Here is a 22973-nt window from a genome sequence, read left to right as displayed (position 1 = left end):
CTGCGTTTATCAGAAACAAAGATTTAAGAATATGTCCTGTCTTCCACTTAAGTCTTTACTTATTTGCACGGTAAGCCGTATTTAAACCCAAGTCCTCGATATATACTAAATTCTAGCTTTTATTGTGGCTCTTCACCCGCAGGATTTCCAGATATGTCAGCAAGAGCTAAATGGTACGATTTACCACTATTATGTGATGGTAAATTACGAACAAAACCGATTTCATACGATACTCAACGAAGAGCAGTTAGTGATGCGCTACACGCCGCCAACGTTCACACATATCAAAAAACACATATAAATAGACGTTTTGGTGCTCGTTTAGCCGAACAAGGGGGTGCAACATCAGAGGAAATTGCACGAGCCGGACATTGGGCACATTCGGTTCTAGAAAATCACTATTTAACGCATATTCCTCGTCGACCGGTGCGAGCTCTTGCTGGTTTTTCTATTGAGGGCAATAGTTTCTTTCTTTCGAGAGATATTTCGCCTCCTGCAACCCTTCTACGCAAAGTTTTTCCTGAAATTGAGAAATGGTGAGCTTAAATCGCGATTTGATTCCCACTCTTGCTAGTTTGTGCTAAAATTTGCTAAAATTTGCTATTTTGTGCTCTTGCTGACTCTCAAAGGATAGGAATTCTCGATTCTAGCGTACGTCCGGAAGAAGAGCTTACTAGTCGAATGTTTCTTCAAACAATGGGTCATCTCCGTGAATCATTTCTACAAGATATCGTACACGTTCGCAAATGGTTTCCATCGCTTTACATTTTCAATCATCCCCTTTTCAAAGACGAAGAGTTCTTATCCTTTGAGGAACAAGCGATTACTAGAACGATTGCCAATGAAAACAAATATGATGATCGTATTGCTCAAGCTCTGCCAATTTTACATGACATTCTACAAACTCAAGCTCAAGCACAACAACAAACGTCACATGATATGGTTTCACGCATTGAAGAAGTAAATAAAAGCCAAAGACAAAATAACGAGCAAATTCAGGCGGTCTTGAATGGAATTGCATTAATACAAAACGGTCTTAGCAGTCCACTCCTCTTTCCGCCTATATTACAGTCTATCTTACGTGAAAACCAGTCTTCGAACTCCGGATTGGCAAATACAAACGAAGCAAGCACTTCATTGACGACTTTGCCAAATGAACAGCTTACAACTTCTACTACAAACTCGTTCTTGGCAACTACATCTTCATCTTCCCACAATATAAACGTTCAAACCTCTATCCAAACCAGTCTGCTATTACCATTTACTATGAGTAGATCAGTTCAAACGGTTCAGGAACTATGGCAAGAGTATCTCTTTGGCATTAATGGTCGCCCATCAATCAAAAGTCAGTACGAAGATAACCCTAATGGACTGAAGAATGCAAGCGAGACCGAAAAACGTTTTTATAGGAGACGTATCAGCATTATTCGAGCAGTTCGACGTTTAGGTGAGACAAGAGCAATAGAAGATGTTGAAGCAGCGAAGATTTGGGATAAACATAGACATACTTTACCAAATCCATCTTTAGACGCCTTACAACATTGGTTGAGTAAAGCATCTGCCGAAGAACTCATATCTGTTTAGTATTGTACAGTAATGTATCTTCTAGTGTAGCATTACCTTTGCATAAATTTTATTCTGCAATTTCCTGCTAATTTTTGCTCATTCTTGCTACTTTCTGCCAATTATTGCTCGTGAGTGCTAACTGTGGTTAAAATTTCTTTACTCGTAGCCAAGGGCGTTGTAGAACAGTCAAAGGAGTATGAAACCTCACAACGGACATATAACCTGCAGGAATTAGGACCACGTCGTTGTTCAGAGAACGTCCCTGCAGGAATCAACAATTTGATCCGTTTTACGGTTTCATGTATTTAAGACGTGCTAAAGACGATAGACTTGAGACAGTGTAAATCAGGGTCTGTAAATCAACGTAATTTACGTCCTCAAACCATTAAAACGAGGGTATGCATGTCGTTGTCAAGGGTAAGTATCCTTTGGTTGTCAAGGAGAGCGAAATGGTCAATTTGCTGGTTGTCACATATACCAGGTCGTTGTCATGAGTTCTTCCCCACCTCTTTTCAAATTTTAACGTCTTACATTACTTTACCACACTGACATTTGAATTTTAAGCTTCTTGAAAAGATATCATGTCGAATCCACCTACTCCTCCTGCTACTTTGAAACAACTTGTTACGTCTAAGCCCGATTCACGTTAGTTGCTGCTTTTTCAACATTAAGAGGTTTATTAATTCTAATAATTAGCGGAGTGGAGCGCCAAATTCGATTGGGATGGTATTGTTGCTTATCCTCTACGGAAATGGTCTGATACTGGTCGTAATGAGGTTCTTCGGGTTGCAACTGGAGATAAAGGTCCTAAGATTGGAATTTCTCCTAATGAATCGTCAAAAGTTAGTGTTTTCGAGTCAATTTTCGTCAAAGTTGTGTTTATCTGACTCAATTAGTATAAAAATTACCGGGAGGCATATAATCACGCTGTATCGCCTAATTCTCATGTCAGAATGGGAACATTTAGCTGTCAGTTGTGTCAAGCTCGTCAAAATCGCGAGGAGTTGTGTTCTTTTGGCTGTGTAACCGTCGGTGAGCTCCCTACAGGAGCATGTACCGAATGTATCGCGAGGGGTACGACAGCTCGCTGTACTTTTGTCGAAAAGGCGGAATACATCTTGGATCAGGCGAGTTTTGCGGGAAATATGCGAGAAGAGCTGGGCAAATTGAAAGCTATCGAGATCCAGGCTGAATTAGCGAGTTAGTACTTTTCGTTCTTAAATATAACTGCAAAGCTAATTTTCTAGCAACACATAAGTATGAATTGGAACCGAAAACTATCTTATATCAATGTCAGCATGTCAGATCAAACATTGAGCGATTGATGGCGATTCATTTGCCTGATATGGCTCCCGAAGGTGTTGTTGCCCCCGATACTCCCCGTAAGCGTCGTCGTGCCCCTGTCGCAGCAACCCCTCCCTCCGAAGACACATAAGTTGTTGTATATCTCTATATGTATGCATCAATTACTCTTGAGCTCTCATCAACACGAACATTAGCAAAAATGAGCACAAATTAGCAAGAATTAGCAGCAGTTAGCAAGTTAAGACAGAGAAGAGTGAACGAGATGAATTGTTGGAACGCGTTCAGGTGGCAGCATGAGTCACAATTTCGTACATTCGGTTATCGACATGATACCCGGACCGGCCCTAGGACCCCCGTCCGGACTGACTCAGGGTCCATGTCGTATAACAAGTCATTATGAGGAGAGTAGAAATGGGAACTTGCCTTTGTTATATTATACACAGAGGTATGTGGTCTTCCGACTGTTAATCTGTTAACGCTTATAATTAGATGATAATACAGAGGGGAAAAAGAGCATGCATCAATTCTACATGTCTCTATACTTATCACATTCCACTCACACGCATAAAACCAGAGACGATCGAATAAAGTTCAGAGGATAAGTTGAACGGAGAAATATTCGACGGAAGGGGTAATTCTAACGGCGGTTCGGCCGTCCCGGCCCGATTCTATCGGCTAACATGATTGACCGAGCTTGTAGTGAAACGTATATAACACCTGATGAGGAATATCCCATCATGCAGACGAGAGAATCTTTACATCCCTCTCCATTGCGGGCATGACCAATAGAGATTCTGTGTAAGGCTCCTGCGCATCCAACCTAGTCGTCAATGTCGTTCGCTCCCCCAAAGGCTGGTCCGTGATCGTTTCCCACTGTTTGGGCCAGTGTTTCAGGCATATATGAAACATGTCATCTACCAAAGATTGGCCATCCGGTCCCTCCACAAACGAACGATAAGCCTCCCCTTTTTCATCCGCACATGCATATACCTGACAACTCCCTTTTTGACTATAGCGCCTCATACCTCGTCCCCTTGGTTCATGGAACTTTTCCCAGAACCTCTCAGTGCAGCGTGACCGAGGGGTGTGTATGGATCCTGTTCGATCCCATCTGCGACCTTGCTCACTTACAGCATGTAGATTGCATCTGTATGTAATGGCATAGACTTCCCTGTGATCATTGTCCTCACCCATGGTGTAGTGATCTTGGAAAAAAAGCTGTCCCAGTCTTGTACAGAGGTCGCATCGGCGAAATAACCCGACTCGGACGTATCCGGGCCAATCAGGGCCCCACCGATAAAACGAGCTCATGTCCAACAAGGACTGGGCTACTGCATCAAGTTGGAGGCCTACATCATTGGGGCCGTCTTGTGTCCCTTCTGCAGTTGTTTCAGGATAAACGGAGGTAGGAAATGAGGAACACCGAGTGGCGGTCTCTTCCGGCCATCCACTCGTGGGAGTGAGTTTGAGAGTTGGCGGGGCCGACATAGGTCTTAAAAGGTTGTCATCATCGGTCGTGTGGTTCGAGGTGATGAACTTAGCGAGAGCAGAACAGGGGCGTGAGCTGGGAGGATTATCTACCCATTCGTGTCTATATGTTCTGTGGACGGGTCTCGGCCTCAATGTAAGCGATCTGGGAGCGATATACTGTAGCTCATAACTTAGAGAAAGATACTCACAGAAGGCTTTGCAAGTCGAATTCGGACACATCAGAATTGGTCATTCTTGAGGATGTCTTGAGTATATAACTAATCAGGTCTTTCTACAATGTCTGACGGAGGGATGATGGATGATTTTGATGAAAATCGTGAGTTGAGGGTCCAATTGGGGTGGAGTTCGTTGGGTGATGATGATACCCGGTGGCGAAAGTTCTCATCAGCGTACTGGATGAGCAGAGGTTTTATCCTTTCTTCTAGTGATCGAAGGGCCAACGGCCAAACGGGGTTGTTAATACTCCGCTACACCCGAAACATTAGTGAGATCAGCACCCATAACTGACACATACACAAACTCGCCATGCAGACAGATCCGGGTTTAACCCCCTCTTCCCCTGAAACCTCCCCGACCTCTAGGAGGTCCACCTCTTGAACCGCCGAAACCTCTCGAAGCGAAACCTCCTCTTCCTGGAGGACCACCTCGTGAGAAACCACGACCTCCACCTCTACCTGGTGGTCCTCCTCGACCTCGCATACCCCCTCTTCCCCCTCGAGCACCACCACGTTCTGTCGTTAGCATAATCCTCGTGCGGGTGACACGATGATGACGGCTCACTTTCAGCTATACGTCAGCGACATCCCAAATACTTGAACACGTCAGAGTAAGAGTTCTCTCTGGGGTTGATCATCTCATACATGAAGTTCGTGACCCACACGAGAACTGAAATAGGTTCCCCCGTACATCCCGACGAATCCTCAAGTTGAAGGGGACGTATACGCTTGCCAGCAATGATATTATAAATAGAAAGGAGGCACTATAGCATTGTCTAATGAAAATAAGGGGTGAAGGAATGTGGGAAGGCTTGATTGGAAATCCAACTCACGTTTAGCTCCCGGGATAGTGGGTTTAGGTAAAAACCTTTCTATCGGTAACAATTTATCTCCTCCAATGAAAACCTTATCATCTTTCTTAAAACTAGCAGCTTGCATCCCAGAATCCATCTTCACCGTAAAGTAAACCTCGTTGATAGGTCCGAGGATCTCGTCAACCTTTCCAATTTGAGTTTTGTTGGCGAGATAAATGGGTGCGTTGAAATAAGGGATTTTAGTAGGTGCGGATAAAGTACAAAGCATTTCTGATTCGACGGGATGTAAGAAAGCTCCGATTTCTATCAATAATAAAAGATCGTATCAGTGTTGTGTCTTCTATGAGAGGGCTATTGGGACTCACCTTGTACTTCAGAAGGTGGTCCGAAATCTCTTGGTTGGTATCCTCCTCTACCACCACCTCTACCTGATCCACCTGTACATTAGTCAACACACATGGAGACAAGAATAGATTTACCTCGGAAACCACCACTACCACCACGTCCACGATCATATCCTCCGCCACCTCTTGAAAAACCTCTGCTCATCTTTGAATTATCAGGTTTATGGTGAATTTAAAAATTGGACGAACGTAAGAAGAGTGGGAGAAGGAGAGATTGGAAAATTCCGCCTCGACGGAAATATCGTCGGCGTTTGAGCTCGATCATGTGGGGCTCCATCCTCGCTTCCATCCATCAAGTCACCGCCCACTACCACTATATTCAACATCCCTCACCAAGTGATCCTGACAAAGTGGAAAAGTCGAAACGAAAAATCCCAGCCTTACGACCGACTTCGAACCCCCAGCATGCTACCTCAGTCCAGAACACGATCCCTATCCCTCGCTCGATCCCCTACCGTCCTAACTTCCCCCAACATCTACTCCGCCCACTCTTCTCAAGCATACGAGACATATGAACTTTCCCGTAGATTGAGTGACGTAGAAGAGGACGGAGAAAAAGTCGTTTCTCCTCTTTTGAACGTTCCTCTAGGTATGGAGGAAGAAGGAATGACTCGAAGGGTTCCGGAGATAAGGATGGAGATACAGGATGAACAAGTCTTCGAAAGGCCTGATGCTGTTGAGATGTTAGGTATTGGGTTGAGTACTGGAATGGTTGCGATATTGGCCGTGATGGCGTTTATGACTACTATTTATAACTGGGTTTTGTGAGGTACTGGCTCGATTATGAGTGTGCATAAACTGAACGAACCGAGCGAATTGCGCGAAGTGGGAAGGATGAGATGGATGACATGATTCAGCAAGTGACTGGTGAGAATATCATCAAAAGGTATGTCATCTATACGACAAGTATGCTGCATATGCTAATTGTAGATCACGACATTGACACCTCGTTAAACAATAAATACACGTTCGTCCAAGCGCGTTTACTAGTAGCAATGGGAGCACAACATACCTGAGATCGTTTTACTGGGTCAGGACAAAGATATGGACGGTCGAAAGAGAAAAAAAATGAGGAGGCGAGGAGGCAAGGAAGGAAGGAAATTCAACATGAAGATGCAGACCAAGTGGGTCGTGGGGAGAAACGAAGGAAGATCAAGAAGGAAACGTCAGAATGTGCCCTGTGGAAGTAGATGAGAAGGAAAACACCTTTCAACCCAATCTCGACGTCCCTTCTTTCTCAACAACCACATCTGTACCCCTCGGGCGACTATCTTTATCACCTGACGATCTCACCGAGGCTGAGATCTTGTCCGCGACCAATTTACCCGTCCTGGCGATTTTCAATTGAAAGATGCCTTTGTGCTACTTGTCAGCGTTGACTCGATTGGAGTGCATATTGTAATAAAATTCACACACGATCTGTCTCTATCAAGAGAGAGCAGGGTTTGAACGAGGATGAAAGGCGGTGTCAAATGATTGTAAATGATCATGGAACGAGAAGAAAGCGACAAAGAGACGAGAAAGCCAGGAAAAGAGGCCGGAAACGGGTAAGAAAGGGCGAGGATGAGTAGTATAACGAAATGAAAAGGTGACGAAATAGAATGAATAATCACATACCTTCTTGTGTAAAGCTTGATTATGTGAACCCATTTCTTCATCATCTCTCAGATCTATTGTATTGGCTTCTGACGATCCATCTTCTTCTTCATCTTCCTCATCATCTTCCCCTTCTACATCATAATCACATTCATTATCCTCCTCTCTAGCTGCTTCCCAAGCTTCATAAGCTTTCATAAACCTCAAATCCTTCTTACAAAATCTCTTGTGTATTTTACTAATTCCTGGGATAATCTTAAAACTTATCGTCACCCAACCGATTTGTTCTAAATCTTCATTTCCCTCCCTTGATATTTGTCTATCTTTCTGTTGAGGTGAGGTACTACCAACCTGACCTTTAACATATCCAGCAGCTGCGTCGGTTGAAGTTGAGATTTCATCAGAAAGAGAAGTAGTTCCTTCGCTGGAATTTCCTTTTGAAGTTGGGAGTTGAGATTTGGGAGTGAAGGAAAAAGAAGAAGATAGATGAGCTTTAGTGGATTTGACAGCTAATTCCACATTTGTCGTTTTATATATCGGAATTGTACGAATGATATCTTCATCATCAACCATATCGTACAATGGTAAAATGGCAATTGCCACCGTCTTACTTTTCTTCAACATCTGAGATTTCGTCTTGAATGTCAATACTAAAGAACAAGTATGACGATACCGAATTGCCATTTTATTCGAATTGAAATCCCATTGTGAAACCGTATCTTCTTCCACAATTGCTCCATCATGGCGACTCGAGCTCCTCTCATTCTTTCCCATATTGAATTGCGACAAAGAAGTTTCGGATGAATTGACGGGACGTAATTCGTCTATTGATCTGAAAGATTGGATACTGCCGATGGAATGTTTCGAACTGTGTGTTTTTTCCAACGAACTTTTCGTATGGAATGTCTTCTCAACGGAAGTTTTGGGACTGTTCATGTTCAAAGAGAATCTAGAAGAAGCAGAAGATCTTTTATCTCCCGAAGAGGTTAAAGATAATCGATCTGAATCGGTTTCTAATACCAACCCTAATGCTTTTTCTGATAAAAAGGACAATTCGGTGGAAGATAAAGAAAGAAGATGTAAGGTGGAAATGTCGTATCCTGTCATTGTTGGAGGTAAATTGATTTCGACAGGTTTCCATAGGAGAGAAATACGAAGAAGACCCCAACCTAATCCTCCGATTAATGGATACCAGCGAGTTATTTGAGATCGTTCCGAAAGAGCTTTAGGTAGAGGGAGGGAGACAAGACCTATTATCGGGTCTGAAAATGAGTTTCCCCCCCATGTCATCATCCTACGGCACACAATGACCAGCTGTCCTCCTTCATTTTTGCTCTCGTTCCATCCATAAAAGCCTCATCGAGGAATAAGTCAAAAAAGGTGATGTCGAAGATGAATGGTTTCGCTAATAAGTAGGGGATTTCCATTGCCATGTTAACGGAGACTGTAGAGCTGGGATAAGGGAAGAAGGGAGTGAAAAGCAAGAATAGTTAACTCACCATGCTCTCTATCCCTGGAATCTCTCACTACAAACTTGATTCTCGAACTGGTCCAATTCCTAACAAACCTCTCACTCACAGCGTTATAATAAGGTTCCGGAGTCACTTCCTTCGTTCTTGTCCTATAAACCACTTGATCATTTAGATGGACTTCAACATAAGCAGAAGGGGGATCAGGGTTTTCTTCAGATGTTCTATTCACAACATCTTCCAAAGCTGATCTTCCACCAGCAGCTGATAATCTAGGTGATAAAGCTTGTGAATAAGTCCCATCTAATGATTCTACCTCTAAGTCACTAGCTTGATGAATATGAAATTGTAATATACCAGAACGATATTTTTCATTAGGTTTCAAAACAACTTCTGCTTCTTCTCTCTCTTTTGCACCTGAGAACCATTCCATTACTTCTTTTCTCCTCTCTTTTCTTTCTTTCTCCCATTCTGGAACTTCTCCAGCTAACTTCTCTAACAAAGTGATCCACCATGGTTTTGTGACGTCTTTAGGTTCTCCTTTCGATTTTGGATGAGCTTGTTTCAATCGTTCTTCTAATTCTTCAGGAGAGATTTGCCATAAAGGACAAAATCTGATACTCCATTCTAAACTTCCTTGAACTTTCATTCCTGGGTTATCAGCTCGTAATGGGTCAAGCCTTCGTTTAAGAGGACCATTATAGTTTTCCACCAAATCGGTAAGATCGACAGTGACCACACCTAAAGAGTCGTCAGAGGAAAGACGATCAGAATCGCACACACTCAAACGGAGTCCTTCTCCTGATCGAACAGCTTCAGCTGGGACAAGAATATTCGCGGTTTCATCCCATTGAGGAAGAAGAGTGTTGGTTATTGTCCTTGTGGCGTAAAGAGGTTTGTGGAATTTGGTCATTCCCACACTGACGTATGGATCGCATGTACCCAAAGTATCGGTTTTTGGTAGGTCTTTGGCTCCGTGAATGATGAGTTGTAGTACTCCGACGGACATGAGTCTGTAGCTTGCTTCTCTGCCTAGAAGCAATCTATCCACATCGAGGGTATATGATCGAGGAGCCACAAAACTCTGAGCGACTTCGACGATGGATTTCATTACATATGGTTTGACAAGAGGGAGGTTGAAGGCGTTGAAAGCACTCCGGACGAGAGGTTTGGCCGAAATGTCAAAGTCTGGGAGTTTGGGGAAGAAGAATGTGCCAGTACGCACGAAGGGAGGGGTGGCGGATAGAAGAAGACGAAGATTGATCGTGCCTTTTAGAGAAAGAATGTCTATGTATACCGGTGCTTCCGTTTGTTTCAGGCCGGCAATGCCGATTCCAAAGTAAGCCAAGACGTGAAGACCCATCCCTTTGCGGGGGACAGCGGTTGACGGAAAAGGGGCAGAGTGAGAGTATGTGAATGAGACTTGGTAGTTGACATATTGACCTGTAGCATCATCATCGAGAGGCTCGAAATTGGGTCCGCCGGAAGAAGTGGGAAGTCCAGAAAAGATTGACTTCTGTTGAGACTCGGAGGAACGACGACCTCGCAAGGCATTTGCTAGACGGTGTACCTTGCTTATCGGGGGAGACGGTTCAACATGATGAGGGTCGGACTCTTTACTGAAAGCTTCCACATTGTCGCGACCTGACAGACGACGAAGGAGGCTGTCGCGTTTACGTCGAGATCGCATTTCTCCAGCCAACGTTTCGCCTTCTAACATGGAACTAGAGCTTCGACTGGCCGATGAACCGGAGCGAGGTCGTGAGCGTGGAGAGGCCTTTTCGATGAGTGAAGACGGTGTCAAACTGGATAGAGATGATCTGCCCTTTTTGTGACCTCTCAGTGGCAGGTCAGGCTGAGACGTCGGATGCTCACTGAGCGCTGCGAACCATTCTTCGTCGCTGAGGGCTTTGAGCGATGTGAGTTGGAGAGGTTGGCGGCCTAAGGAAGGAGACGCTAGTCTGACTGATGTCTGCTCATCAACCACCTGTCCTGGAAATGTCACAGGCAGGCTCAGTATTCACGGATGAGGTAGCTGCTTGTAGAATGGTCCCATCAAAGGACTGAGAGGAAGTTGAACTCACAACGACAGGTGGAACCTGCTCCATCAATGCGTCCTCCAGGAGATCGATGAAGGGTGTCAGGACCTCGGTGGAGATAAGAGGGAAGAGTACATGAAGAGTGTGATTTCTGACAAGTCAGCCATCGTCCCCCTGTATCCCTGTGATGGTTGGATAAGGCTGATCATGTACAAGAGGTATAGAAGGACACTCACATCCAATCTACCGAGGAATTTCCCTCGTCTTTTTCTTGGGACTTCTGAGGTGCCTCTTTTTGACCGTCCGCATTCGACCCGTAGAAGGTCCATACACTGAAGCCTAGTGCTATGGCGATGAGCAGACAACTCCGGGTATAGGCTGCAATTCCGAGGAAAGCTACTGGCACCCAACTTGGCACAGGAGGGATAGAATCACCCATAGACACCATTCTGGTGCTCTTATTCGCTTCGCTCATCTCAGGAAGACTGACCACAGGCTTCATATCATGTCCAGCACCTCCATCAGCGGCGACGTCAAGTTGAGCGCTGGGAATAACTTTGTTCGCAGTTGGTGATGCTGGCGATCGGGAACTGGGCGGGGTGGCAGGGATGACCGATACCGACACGTTTGTTTTGGGTGCATCTTCGAGTGCAGTTTGGACGACAGAGATAGGTGCTGGCTTGGAACGTGGTGGGAGAGGAGGGGGTGATGGCTTCGAGGCGGCATCGACCGGCTGTGGCGAGAGGTTGACCGCAGCAGCTTGAACTGGTGGTGATGGAGGAGGGACGGTAGGGGATTGCGACACTTTGCGAGGGGGTAGTGGAGGTGGTCGTCCTTGGGTGGGATCGATAGGTCGTATAGTTCCATCGTGCTCATCGTCCATGATGATGTGGAATGTGGAAAGAAGGGTGACTCGGTGGTCATGGGGACACTCTACCTCAAAGGACGGCCTCGGGGGTTATTGCGATTTTCTTCGGGGCCAGGGGGTGATACATGTGGATTTGTTGTTGCATGCTGCATGCAGAGCACGCTCATGACGATTAGCATCTGTGAGCTAGCTGAGGGAGCATCATGACGATGAGCGTAAGAAGTGGGGAAGAGGAAGAGATGTTCGAGAAAGACAAAATGACGTCATGCAAGTGGAAAAGCTGCCAACTCGTCACCAACAATGACCACACTGAATTCCGACTGCTACAATTCTGACAACTGCTATAGTGATCTGCTCCCCTTTCCGGCCTCGTGTCGCCACGCTGTATACTCCACTCAGCGTCATGGTATCAGCTGCGAGAGTGGAGATACAGTGAGAGGATCAAAGTTGGCTGATGACTGATGGCTGAACGCACTGATCCCCTCCCTCCTCAACTTTTGCCGCCCTACACACTCACTCCCTTTGTTCTCCTTCAAACTACTCTATCCATCCGAGTACACATATCTCTTATACAGGTGCTGCTACACTACTGATCTAGCTATCTCGTCATCTCTCTCCCATAGCCTCACCCCCACACCTCATAAACATGCCTCCAGACTCATCCCAGTCATCCCCGGAATCCAAATCAAAGACCGAAAAGAAGCAAAGGAAATCTTGGTTCTCCCTATCTCGCAATTCCAAAGAACATGTTCGCTCTCGTTCTCCACCCAAATCTTCTCCGACCGCACCTCCTTCTCAACCTCAGGAGCGCTTCCGACCCATCTCATGGAAACCTAACAGGATCGAAACCCTCTATGTATCTCCATCCGAACGAAATCTCTATCTCGCAGCCATGTCTCAGCTCGACCAAGCGCCCCCTCCTCTCCCCTTATGGTCCGACCCAGCACCTTCTCTCCCACAAGTCGTCCCTCAAACCTTCGACCTCATTCCTAACTCCCTCGCCCAACAAGCAATGAAAACTTCAGACATTCATCCCCTCACCACCAGACCGATGTCACCCAAACTGGTAACTTCTCCTGAAATGTCACTCAACAGTCCAGGTCTCATGGTGAGGGACGAGTTCAGACGACTCCCACCTCCACGTACGAGGCAACACGCTTTGTTGGCTCTCCAGTTACCAAACGGCCTCAAGTTCACCGGGTTCGGGGTCACGACGCTTATCGCGGTAGATGAGGTTTTAAAAGAAGGTTGGGGTTTAGGGGTGGGAAAGCGAAGCGAAACAGTGGAGAATTTGGCCCAAAGGGGGGAGAATGAAGGACACGTGGCCAGCTGGCGAGTCAGCTTGAGAGGTCAGGTGTGGAAAAGAAAGGGGTCCGAGGAGCTAGAGTGAGTCGTTGATCCCCATTTGAGCACATGGTTGGCTAATAATAAGTTCCATTAGACTGGTACTGGCCATTTTGACCGTGCTCGGTGTTCACGGTTGGGTACTTGTGGGAAATCTTCAGGCGGCTTCCACCAAAGTGAGGGTCGTTCCTCCTTATCCCCAAGGCTTCCGCTGACCACCTACAGAAAGACGCACATAACCTTCTCTTTGCTTACTCCCCCGAGCACCTGATAGCGCCCCCAACATTCTTTGCTATCTCATTTCCCCGTGAGTATTATCACTGTAGGCTTCAGTCATGCTACTCAGCTGAAATTCAGTCCCCGATAGAGTGTCCATCATCTCTCCTCCACCTAAATCAACTCCTGCACTCATTTCCGCTGTTCGTAACTCCATCGTTCAATCACCACACTCTCGGAGCGGAACAGCTGGCACTACATCGAGCGACATGACCGCCGGTGTGGCTTCCACCGCCCCATCTTCGGCTATTAGATCTCGCCATGGGTCAAAACTCAAAGGCATCAAACTGGAAGGCTGGGTACATGAAGGCGTGTATCGATTTTGGATAGATGGAATGAGGAGGTGGCTGGGAAATGGTGTCAAACGGAAGGTTTTTGACAGGTTAGTTTATGTTGTTCCTCTTTCCTTGCCGTCCTATCACGGTCAACATTCGATATCGGTGTTCTGAATTTCAAGAATTTTGCTGACCTGTCACAGCCTGCAGCCGCAGCTCTTGACCAAAATCGTTTCCGCTCTTGCTGCCAATCACTATGTCTTGGCCGGCTCCATCCCTCTATACCCCCTCTCCAAAGGTCGTGACGTCCTCTTTTTCTCCTCCCTCCCAGGATCCGGTCTCACCTTCCGCGACACATTCCGATTCAAAGCTCTAGACTCCTCGCCTCTGTCCTCTACTCCAGGTACACCCGTGTTCGTATCGCCACACCAGACCCCTCCTCAATCAGTCGTCAACCCTCGTAACGTTGACGCGGAAAATCGCAAACTGCCCTGGCAGTCCATCATCACGTCCCCAAGAGAAGGCGGATCACCTCACGGATCAGGACAGATCACTCCGCCGAAGCCCATCTCTCCTCTCACTCCCGATCAGGCCCTAGCAGAAGATGCTAGACGTAGGACAGAGAGTGCTGGTTCCGCCCGACCTCTCATTCCCAACGCGGCGCAGGGTGATACCCGACGCCGGGGAATACTTTTGAAGAAAAATTCTCGTAATCGGAACCGAACTGCGTCGGGGAATGAATCCAAAGTGTCTTCTCGTCAGCCTTCCGACTCCCAGCCGATCCATGTGGGAGATGATCGAGCCGTAGAGGATGAAAGATGGAGTATGGTGGATCCTCCTGTTCTTGTCGCGCCCGACAACGGAGATGCTCAACCTCGTAGGAGCACGGGTCCAAGCATGGAACAAGGTCGTCTTTCGCCTTCGAAAGGTACTACTGACTCTGGCGAGTCGGTATATCTCGATGCGGACAACCAGCGAGTCTCGGAGGATCAAGAGCCAGAGAGAATCTCCGAATTAGCACTTGCTGATCGACTGCAACTTGGTAAACCCATCAGACCTGAATCGTCACAAGAATTACCTGCCTTGTCGCCGAAATCTGCCAATAGGGCAAGACATGCTATCGTGGATACGAACGGACCGGGAGTACAGAGCGTGATGGGAAGTATTGGTGTCACTTCTACTCTTCTTGGATATGGGGGACCAACACCAGGTGAACAAGGACGTATGTCTCAACACCACGTCGATGAACACGGGGTGAAAAGAGATGTGATAAATGGGGAAGTTTCTCCGCCTATGGAGGGAGAAGAAGTGAGAGGAAAGGAGAAAGAAGTAATGAGAAAAGTATGGGATGATTCAATGGACATGTGGGTCAATGTCCCAGAAGACGATCCTAGGGTACAGGAATTCAGGGTAGGAAGTTTGAGAAGTGAGAAAACCGGGAGTGGTATCGGGAATGGAACGTTAGGACATGGAAGTGCTAGGACGAAAGTGATTATCAATTAATAAGATGACTACGATACTATGACGAACCATAATCCCTTGATGAATAACGAATGAGTCAAATTCAAACTCAAATAGCGGTGAAAATCGGGAATATGACGACATGAGTACAGGTTGTCAAGGAAACGGTTTCTTCGTTATCTCCTTTCTCCGATTAAGAAGTCCGACGCCTTCCAAATTTGGTATGAATTTATTCAAAAACCTAACATTGACTGATTCCAACAATACTAATAAACCACTTTCTCCACTAATCCAAATATCACAGATTATGCCGAAGTCTCGCCTGGAGCCCAGCTCGCATTCGTCCGGACGATCTTCAGGACCAAAGAGAGGGTAAGTCACCCGTTCTTCCACGATTTGCCACCCATTTTCTGTCGTCGAGGATGGAATGCTGAGTCATAGTAACCCTGATACTGATCACAAGAGGTCAAAAGATGGACCAAGGGATGCATCTCCTCCCATATCTTTTCTGTCCCGCCCAAAGAGCGCATCTTCCACTTTCTATGACGGATCATCTTCCTTAGCAGAGGACCTGTCGAATTTGCGGTCTCGTAGAGGACTTCACACGTATACTGACCCACCAGGTCGTTCATTAGATCATTTACTCATTGCGGCTGCTTCAGATGGAAAGCATCAATTTCCAGACACAATTGACCCACTTCAGGCCCCACCCAAAGTTTCCTCTGGACATACATTCAATTCACCAACAAATCCAGCATCCTCGGCAACAGATCAATCCCCAATCATTCCAAAATATGGTGACACTGAAACACAATTCAATGAGAAACCACCATGGATATCCGTCCGTGGTTTCAGACTTCTCAGCGAATCATTTCCAGAAGCGGATCCCTCAGAGATGTATCATTTTCCATTATTCGGGCCTTGTCTTTGTTCATTGAGACCAGATCATACAGGTTGGTCGTATGTTCAATTGAAAATGGAAGCTACTTTGAACATGGTAGAGTATCTGGCAATATCTTGTGCTCAAACCGCCAATCAAAGGGGATGGGTAATGATGACTCGATGTAAGGAAGATACTTGTCTTATTTGGTCGGATGGAAAGGATTTTTGTCCGGATCATGATATCAGTACAAGCAGTACAGTAGTCGGATCTTGATGGAGGGGAGTGAGAATGTTATGTAGTTGGTTGTACTTCACATACAGTATATACATGTATGATATGTAATACTGAAAAAGTAAATAGGGCCACATGTTGGCTGATGCATTTTTTTTGAATTCTGACAGAAGTATTACAAGTTTACAAGATGATGGATGTAAGCAGCTGGATTTTCAGATCAAGGCAGAACTCGAACGTACAGTATGGAAGGATAACATTGGTTTTTGTCTGGGGTTTTTCAGCTAGTATGTTCTAATTTTATGAGAAGGTAAGATGAGCTTTAGATGAATCAACCCAAAAAGATGCAACAGAATATCAATTATACAGAAAATGACATTGCTTCAAGTATTCAGAGAGAGGATACAGTCGGTATTGGAAATAGATTGGTGGTCTTCCTTTTTCTTTTGGAAGGGCTCATCTAGTTTCTGTCAACTTTGTATATTGATCCATGCTGAGTGTATCTGATGCGAAAATGATATAAACATGGACTCATTTCTGATAGAGGGATCTCTATAGCCGAATGAATCCCTTGCCCGTGGAAGAGGAAAAAGTACAGTATGATCAAATTGAGATTTTCCTGCCAATCGTCCAACCATCATCTTTGTGATCTTCCACTAGCTGTTCCATGACTTGGTACAGTATCCACTTCCTTCCGGATCTTGCCAGCGTGGTTTGTTGTTTTTAATCGCTCCGAGTACTTGCAGTCCCAACTCAACCACTCAAAATATGGTCTGACCATGGGAAGGTCAAAATCCATGTGCACCGCTTTCTCGTCATCTCCACCTCCGCAAGAACGATTCGTCTATGTCATTTCACCGGCCTACGGTGTTTGTGTCTTGAGAGGAGTTTGTATGTGCACAGCTTCTATTCTGATGATGTAAATATGACGATCCTTTATGACGACTCGTGTCACGAACTACGTCGTGACACCTCGATTACTCCACCAACAATGACCCTCCTTTGGCCATCAAAACCCCATCACGCCTTAACCTCTTTACTCTACACGTAACTCAGGACTTCTGACACCAAGTACGGCGAAGTTAGACGGAGTTAGGCTAAGTAGGGACAATGGGAGCAGAAGTACGGCGAAGTTAGACGGGGTTAGGCTAAGTAGGGACAATGGGAGCAGAAGTGCGGCGATGTTAGGCGGGGTTAGGCTAAGTAGGGACAATGGGAGCAGAAGTGCGGCGATGTTAGGCGGAGTTAGGCTAAGTAGGGACAATGGGAGCAGAAGTGCGGCGATGTTAGGCGGAGTTAGTCGAAGGAGGAAGAGGATGGCCGAGGGCTCGGGGAAGTTGGACGAAGTGCGTTGAAGTACGTCAAAGCGCGAGAGGGTTGGATGAACGTCTAGGAGGAGTAGATAATATTAGCTGAGAAGATCGCTGAAGTTCTTCAGCGATCCTTGATTGTTGTCAGTAGTGAAAGACATAGAGATAGCTATATACAATCGAGATACATCGCCATCAGTAGAACAAAACCTCAGTTAGAGTAACTACGCCGAAGTACGCCGTAGTTACACTCCTTTCGACGTCTGCGCCCTCCTGGTTGGGTGAGACATCGACTTAGAAGCGTCAAGTTAGCCGAGGTTCGTCGACCGTCGGTCTACTAGAAGATAGTTGTTCGACAGCCGTGACAACTCGGCCTCTTCGAAGGGAAAGGATATTCGTACACGGCCCCTTTCTCCAGATTTGGAGATCCGCCAACATTCTCACCATCTCCTTTCATGTCTGTCCCTTGATATGTAGAGCCTTGATGGCTGTTCTTCCCATAATATAGTTGAAAAAAATTATTCAGTGTCATGAATAGTGATAAGGAATTCTGACTCATGCTCAGAATAGTGATAAGGAAATATGACTCATGCTAGGAACTGTGATAAGGATTGAAGGAAAATGTGACTCATGGTATTTAGCAGTTCAGCAGTGAGGCATTTACGTGATTGGCTGAAGCCTGGAAGGTTCAGCAGTTTAGCAGTGAGGCATTTATGTGATTGGCTGGAATTAGTTTCCCGCGGTGCACTCACTTTGAGGCATTTACGTGATTGGCTAGAAAATCCCTCACACGCTTTTTATTTAGTACACCTACTTTAGTTTTGAAGGGTATAAAAGGAGCACATCTCCCCCCTCTTTCTTCAGCAATGTATCTTCATCTTGAAGTTGAACTTCATCTTTGAAAGTCACCTAGTTGGTTCTAACCCAACACCTCAGTACCCTCAGTACCTAAGGCAGTCATCAAGCTCTACGAGCCAGAGACTAAAACCCTTCAGTACCCAAGGCAGTACTTTGCAACCGCAGTCTACCCGCAGGCGTGACATTCAGAGAGGGATATAAGGGGTATTCTTTCCTCCCCCTGCCCTCGTCATTTCAACTTTCCGCTTACACAAAATGACTAAATCAATCGAGACTTCCTTCACATTTACTGATATTCCTGATCACCCACTTGAAGACTCGTCACGTAACAGTGTGGACTCGTTAAAGGCTCAGCCGAAAACTGACGGAATGACTGGTGCTGCAACATTGTCTGGACCGGAGGAAACTCAAGAGAACCAAGAAGTGATCCGCATTCACATCTCGAACTTGGAACCCGGACCCCTTCTTCTTGAGTTCGAAGATGATAAATATGATGACAAGACCGGTTATTTTACTGTCCGACTAGAGCGCACTGGGCAGGGTGAAGGGACCGGGACACAGACTTTGTACGTGACTGAAGCCTGCCAACATCCTTTTTTCACCATTCTAGGAGGAGGTTGGGATAGTGTGGCAAAGCCAGGTGAAGTAGTCCCATCTGTTTGTCCCATCAAAGGTTGCAGTAAATATCCCGGTTTGGTAGAGACCATAAATGGTGTCGACCATCGAACATGTCTTCAACACGCCAGTGGGCCAGACACGATATCAACACAGTGGCCTACGAAGGTCGAAATGAAGCGGTACTTCAAAGGACAGGCGGAACTAAGCACTTTTTGTAATGATGGGTTTGAGATTGATAGTTTCTAGGACAGTATGTATAGTCTACAGGCCAGAATGAAAGGTGGCAACTCATTATTGCGTTTTGTTAGGGACCCCGCCGGAGATGGACTCCTCCAGAGTCACATGGCTTTGAAGACCCCCTCTTAGACCCATCCAGAGAATCATGCCACTCTGGAGGTGTCCGGACCCAGCCAGAGTTAGAAATTGGTTGTCTTGTTTTCCTAGTGAGTAAACCTAGTAGAACATTCTTGTCCTTGTCAGTCTACCTCAACTAAGTCTAAAGGTTGTGTAAGCAGGATATCATTGCCTTAGTCACTCCAAATTCCTTTGATCATCACTTAAAATTGGTCCATGAGTTCTGACACTATGGAGGCGCAAAAATCAGCTTGGTTGAGTCAAGATTGAGGTATGAAACCTGTTAGGGACACGACTGGAGACGGACCCTCCGGAGCTCACGGACCTCATCAGACCCAACAGGTGACGTTCCACTCCAGAGTGGTCCGAGTCCCCTGACAGACCCAGCTGGAGAGCCATCAGCATATGAGATGGGGAGAAACAAATGGCTACACAGCAGATGTGTACATATGATCCAGACTCCCGTACATGTGAGCCGTGATTCTCCATGATTTTGACTTCCACTTTGACACTCTTAAGACTTGATCTCAACAATAATGCTCCATGCCTCTTGGGCCAATGTCTTGTGTGTCACAAAGGATGTGACAAGCCGGGCAAAAGTCGGGGAAGGGTATCTAACCAGCAATCAGCGGTAGAGTTAACCGCCAATTACTAGGCCTTTTGTCACAAATGTTGGTTCTTCTTCCTCACTGACCGACGGGCAACAAACCTCGGCTAACTATGTTGTACCGGGGCGTTGAAGTCTCACTGAGACAGGGTACTCGTGTCACGAACTACGTCGTGACACCTCAGATTCCACCAGCAATGACCCTCCTTTGACCATCAAAACCCCTATCACGTCTTAACCTTGTCACCCCACACGTAACTTAGGACATCTGAGACCAAGTACGGCGAAGTTAGGCGGAGTTAGGAGAACTAGGGACAATGGGAGCAGAAGTGCGGCGAGGTTAGGCGGAGTTAGGTGAACTAGGGACAATGGGAGCAGAAGTGCGGCGATGTTAGGCGGAGTTAGGTGAACTAGGGACAATGGGAGCAGAAGTTTGGCGATGTTGGGCGGAGTTAGTCGAAGGACGGGGAAGGACGGCCAAGACTCGGGGAAGTTGGACGAAGTGCGTTGAAGTACGTCTAAGCGCGAGAGGGTTGGGTGAAGATCTAGGGGGAGTAAAGAATATTAGCTAAGAAGTGTCACGAGCGTCGAACAACTATCTTCTGGCAGACCGACGGTCGACGAACCTCGGCTAACTTGATGCTCCTGAGTCGAAGTCTCACCCAACCAAGAGGGCGCAGACGTCGAAAGGAGTGTAAACTACTGCGTACTTCGGCGTAGTTACTCTACTCTAACTAAGGCTTTGTTCTGGCGATGTATCTCGAATTGTATATAGCTATCTCTATCTGTTTTTCACTACTGACAACAATCAAGGATCGCTGAAGAACTTCAGCGATCTTCTCAGCTAATATTATCTACTCCTCCTAGACGTTCATCCAACCCTCTCGCGCTTTGACGTACTTCAACGCACTTCGTCCAACTTCCCCGAGCCCTCGGCCATCCTCTTCCTCCTTCGACTAACTCCGCCTAACATCGCCGCACTTCTGCTCCCATTGTCCCTACTTAGCCTAACTCCGTCTAACTTCGCCGTACTTCTGTTCCCATTGTCCCTACTTAGACTAACTCCGCCTAACATCGCCGCACTTCTGCTCCCATTGTCCCTACTTAGCCTAACTCCGTCTAACCTCGCCGTACTTCTGCTCCCATTGTTCCTACTTAGCCTAACTCCGTCTAACTTCGCCGTACTTGGTGTCAGAAGTCCTGAGTTACGTGTAGAGTAAAGAGGTTAAGGCGTGATGGGGTTTTGATGGCCAAAGGAGGGTCATTGTTGGTGGAGTAATCGAGGTGTCGCGACGTAGTTCGTGACAGTCGCCCCCTTCTTTAGCCGCGAACGTCCTCGTGAGCGATTACACCTCTGTCGTGTCAAGAGAACTTAGCAGCGTAGTACCCCCATTCTCTCCCTCCCCATGACCATCCTTCACCCTTCTGCTCTTTGCGCCGCACTTCGTAGTTGGGCCTCCTTTCACTCCACAACCCGACAATGAGACTCCCCTAACTTCGTCGAGGTTTGCCGTAAGAAGCCCTGTGTCTTTTGTAGGTGAGACACGCTTCCTGAATGGCAGCCGAACAACACCGTTGTTTGTCGAAGTAACCCTCGCTTATATTGAGATGAGACACTATAGCGTGGGAATTTTGATCGTCCCTGCGATGCCTTTTGTTGATGAAACGCGAAGTTTGCTGCATGTTGACGACGAGGGGTTAGGTTTGATTATACTAAATACTGAGCAGTTCGTCGAGCTTCTCTCTTTTTCCCATCTGCTTTCAAAACTTTCTATCTCTCTTACCTAGAAAACAGATTTGTTACCTTGAATCATCGCCTCAAGTTTTATTCTCTTTTAAATATCTTAACGTCATGGCCCCTTCTACTCCTACACCCAGCCCTTTCGCCGCCATGAGGAACTTTGGTGGTATGGTGTCATCTGCTCGTGAGTTTTCATCGATACTCACCCTACCTCGCCGAACTTGGCTGATGTTCAGTTTCTTTCGGCGACAGGTCTCGCCAAGTCTCCTCCCTCGGCCTCGGCACTCTCTCTCTGGGGGAGCCGTCTGGCGCTCCCGCGCCCCCTCGCTCCGCCTCTCCCTCCGCTGGTTCTCCCTCCCCCGCGTCTGGTTCTCCCGTCCCCGTAACGGGTTCTCCTGGAGGGCCTCCTCCTGCCGCCACTCCTCGCCGTAGGACGCCCGCCTTTCGTCCTGGTGAGTCTCCGTCCTCCTCCGACCAGGACTCGCTCAGTGGGGGCTCGGAGTCGAGTGATCGACCCGACACCGAAGAAAGTGAGGATGATGATGATGGGGAGGGTAGGATCGATAGTGAGGGTGAAAGCGAGTTAGAAGAATACCCGGATGATGATGTGGAGGTGATTAGTGTAGAGGACAACAACGTAGATAGTCCTGAGCGTGAGTTCTTCGTCCAACCTCTCACACCTTCGCCGAACTTGGCCCTGTTTATCTGTTCTTTAGCTCTCCAAGACATCGCTAACTCGCAGCCGGTCCTGCCCCTCCCCCTGCTCAAATTGTGGGCCAGAAACGACGCCGTTCCCTCTCCTCTTCTTCTTCTTCCTCTTCTTCTTCTTCCTCTTCCTCTTCCTCTTCCGGGGTTCTCCCCCCCACCAACGCCATCGCCGCTGCCGCCGCCGCTGCCGCCGCCCCCGTCGCTGCTCCCCCCCCTTCTCCCAGAGGGGAGCCTTCGCCCAAACGGGTGAAGAGATCACTGCGGGAAGAAGAGTACTTGTGGGAGAAGATGAAGTCCGAGCCTGGTCGTTGGATCGCGGTTGGTGTTGACGAAGCGTGTGATCGTTGCCGGTGAGTCCACCTAATCGTACTTACGCCGAAGTTACTCCTGCTAATAGTAGACGTGAGATTATCACGTATAATCGTCCAAACTGGCCCTGGCCTCAAGGGAGTCAGGCCACACAACAAGGCCCTCCGTTGTGCTTTCATGCACGTCTGGGCCCCTGCTCCTTCTGTCCCGTTTCCTCTGCCCGGGACATT

At 46.9% G+C, this 22973-nt stretch overlaps 8 protein-coding genes across 8 annotated transcripts in view; 5 read left to right on the top strand and 3 right to left on the bottom strand.

The window, feature by feature from the left end:
* Positions 1 to 2147: 2147 nt before the first annotated feature.
* On the top strand, positions 2148 to 3001 carry TREMEDRAFT_58439 (uncharacterized protein; the record flags this gene model as incomplete). The annotated part of the gene is made up of 4 exons (XM_007001210.1): positions 2148 to 2211; positions 2263 to 2408; positions 2463 to 2766; positions 2814 to 3001. The coding sequence occupies 4 exons, from the start codon at positions 2148 to 2150 to the stop codon at positions 2999 to 3001; spliced, it is 702 nt and encodes a 233-aa protein (XP_007001272.1).
* Positions 3002 to 3890: 889 nt separating this feature from the next.
* Positions 3891 to 4594, bottom strand: TREMEDRAFT_58438 (uncharacterized protein; the record flags this gene model as incomplete). The annotated part of the gene is made up of 3 exons (XM_007001209.1): positions 3891 to 3968; positions 4003 to 4489; positions 4551 to 4594. 3 exons carry the CDS (start codon positions 4592 to 4594, stop codon positions 3891 to 3893), a joined length of 609 nt encoding a protein of 202 aa, XP_007001271.1.
* Positions 4595 to 4905: 311 nt separating this feature from the next.
* Positions 4906 to 5907, bottom strand: TREMEDRAFT_58437 (uncharacterized protein; the record flags this gene model as incomplete). The annotated part of the gene is made up of 5 exons (XM_007001208.1): positions 4906 to 5093; positions 5143 to 5148; positions 5411 to 5695; positions 5758 to 5829; positions 5850 to 5907. The coding sequence occupies 5 exons, from the start codon at positions 5905 to 5907 to the stop codon at positions 4906 to 4908; spliced, it is 609 nt and encodes a 202-aa protein (XP_007001270.1).
* Positions 5908 to 6201: 294 nt separating this feature from the next.
* On the top strand, positions 6202 to 6564 carry TREMEDRAFT_58436 (uncharacterized protein; the record flags this gene model as incomplete). The annotated part of the gene is made up of 1 exon (XM_007001207.1): positions 6202 to 6564. The coding sequence occupies one exon, from the start codon at positions 6202 to 6204 to the stop codon at positions 6562 to 6564; it is 363 nt and encodes a 120-aa protein (XP_007001269.1).
* Positions 6565 to 6688: 124 nt separating this feature from the next.
* On the bottom strand, positions 6689 to 11783 carry TREMEDRAFT_70665 (uncharacterized protein; the record flags this gene model as incomplete). Its single annotated transcript, XM_007001946.1, is given in 8 exon segments — positions 6689 to 7158; positions 7414 to 7719; positions 7744 to 8393; positions 8413 to 8423; positions 8444 to 8654; positions 8892 to 10833; positions 10946 to 11051; positions 11137 to 11783. 8 exon segments carry the CDS (start codon positions 11781 to 11783, stop codon positions 7006 to 7008), a joined length of 4026 nt encoding a protein of 1341 aa, XP_007002008.1. The 3' UTR covers positions 6689 to 7005.
* Positions 11784 to 12414: 631 nt separating this feature from the next.
* TREMEDRAFT_58434 (uncharacterized protein) lies at positions 12415 to 16526 on the top strand (the record flags this gene model as incomplete). The annotated part of the gene is made up of 8 exons (XM_007001206.1): positions 12415 to 13154; positions 13201 to 13288; positions 13338 to 13419; positions 13470 to 13770; positions 13867 to 15151; positions 15458 to 15496; positions 15588 to 16172; positions 16458 to 16526. 8 exons carry the CDS (start codon positions 12415 to 12417, stop codon positions 16524 to 16526), a joined length of 3189 nt encoding a protein of 1062 aa, XP_007001268.1.
* A 2135-nt stretch (positions 16527 to 18661) lies between these two features.
* TREMEDRAFT_58433 (uncharacterized protein) lies at positions 18662 to 20223 on the top strand (the record flags this gene model as incomplete). Its single annotated transcript, XM_007001205.1, has 4 exons — positions 18662 to 19262; positions 19361 to 19467; positions 19818 to 19848; positions 20171 to 20223. The coding sequence occupies 4 exons, from the start codon at positions 18662 to 18664 to the stop codon at positions 20221 to 20223; spliced, it is 792 nt and encodes a 263-aa protein (XP_007001267.1).
* Positions 20224 to 21837: 1614 nt separating this feature from the next.
* Positions 21838 to 22973, top strand: part of TREMEDRAFT_58432 (uncharacterized protein) — a gene marked incomplete at both ends in the record, with an annotated part of 2291 nt that continues 1155 nt past the window's right edge. The window contains 3 exons of the mRNA XM_007001204.1: positions 21838 to 21910; positions 21963 to 22379; positions 22469 to 22784. Coding sequence (XP_007001266.1) covers positions 21838 to 21910; positions 21963 to 22379; positions 22469 to 22784 — 806 coding nt within the window. The remainder of the gene's footprint in view (positions 21911 to 21962; positions 22380 to 22468; positions 22785 to 22973) is intronic.

This window comes from Tremella mesenterica (assembly GCF_000271645.1).
Source record: "Tremella mesenterica DSM 1558 unplaced genomic scaffold TREMEscaffold_1, whole genome shotgun sequence".
NCBI lineage: Eukaryota > Fungi > Basidiomycota > Tremellomycetes > Tremellales > Tremellaceae > Tremella > Tremella mesenterica.
Note: the sequence above shows the minus strand (reverse complement) of the source record. Positions and strands in the feature narration are given on the sequence as shown.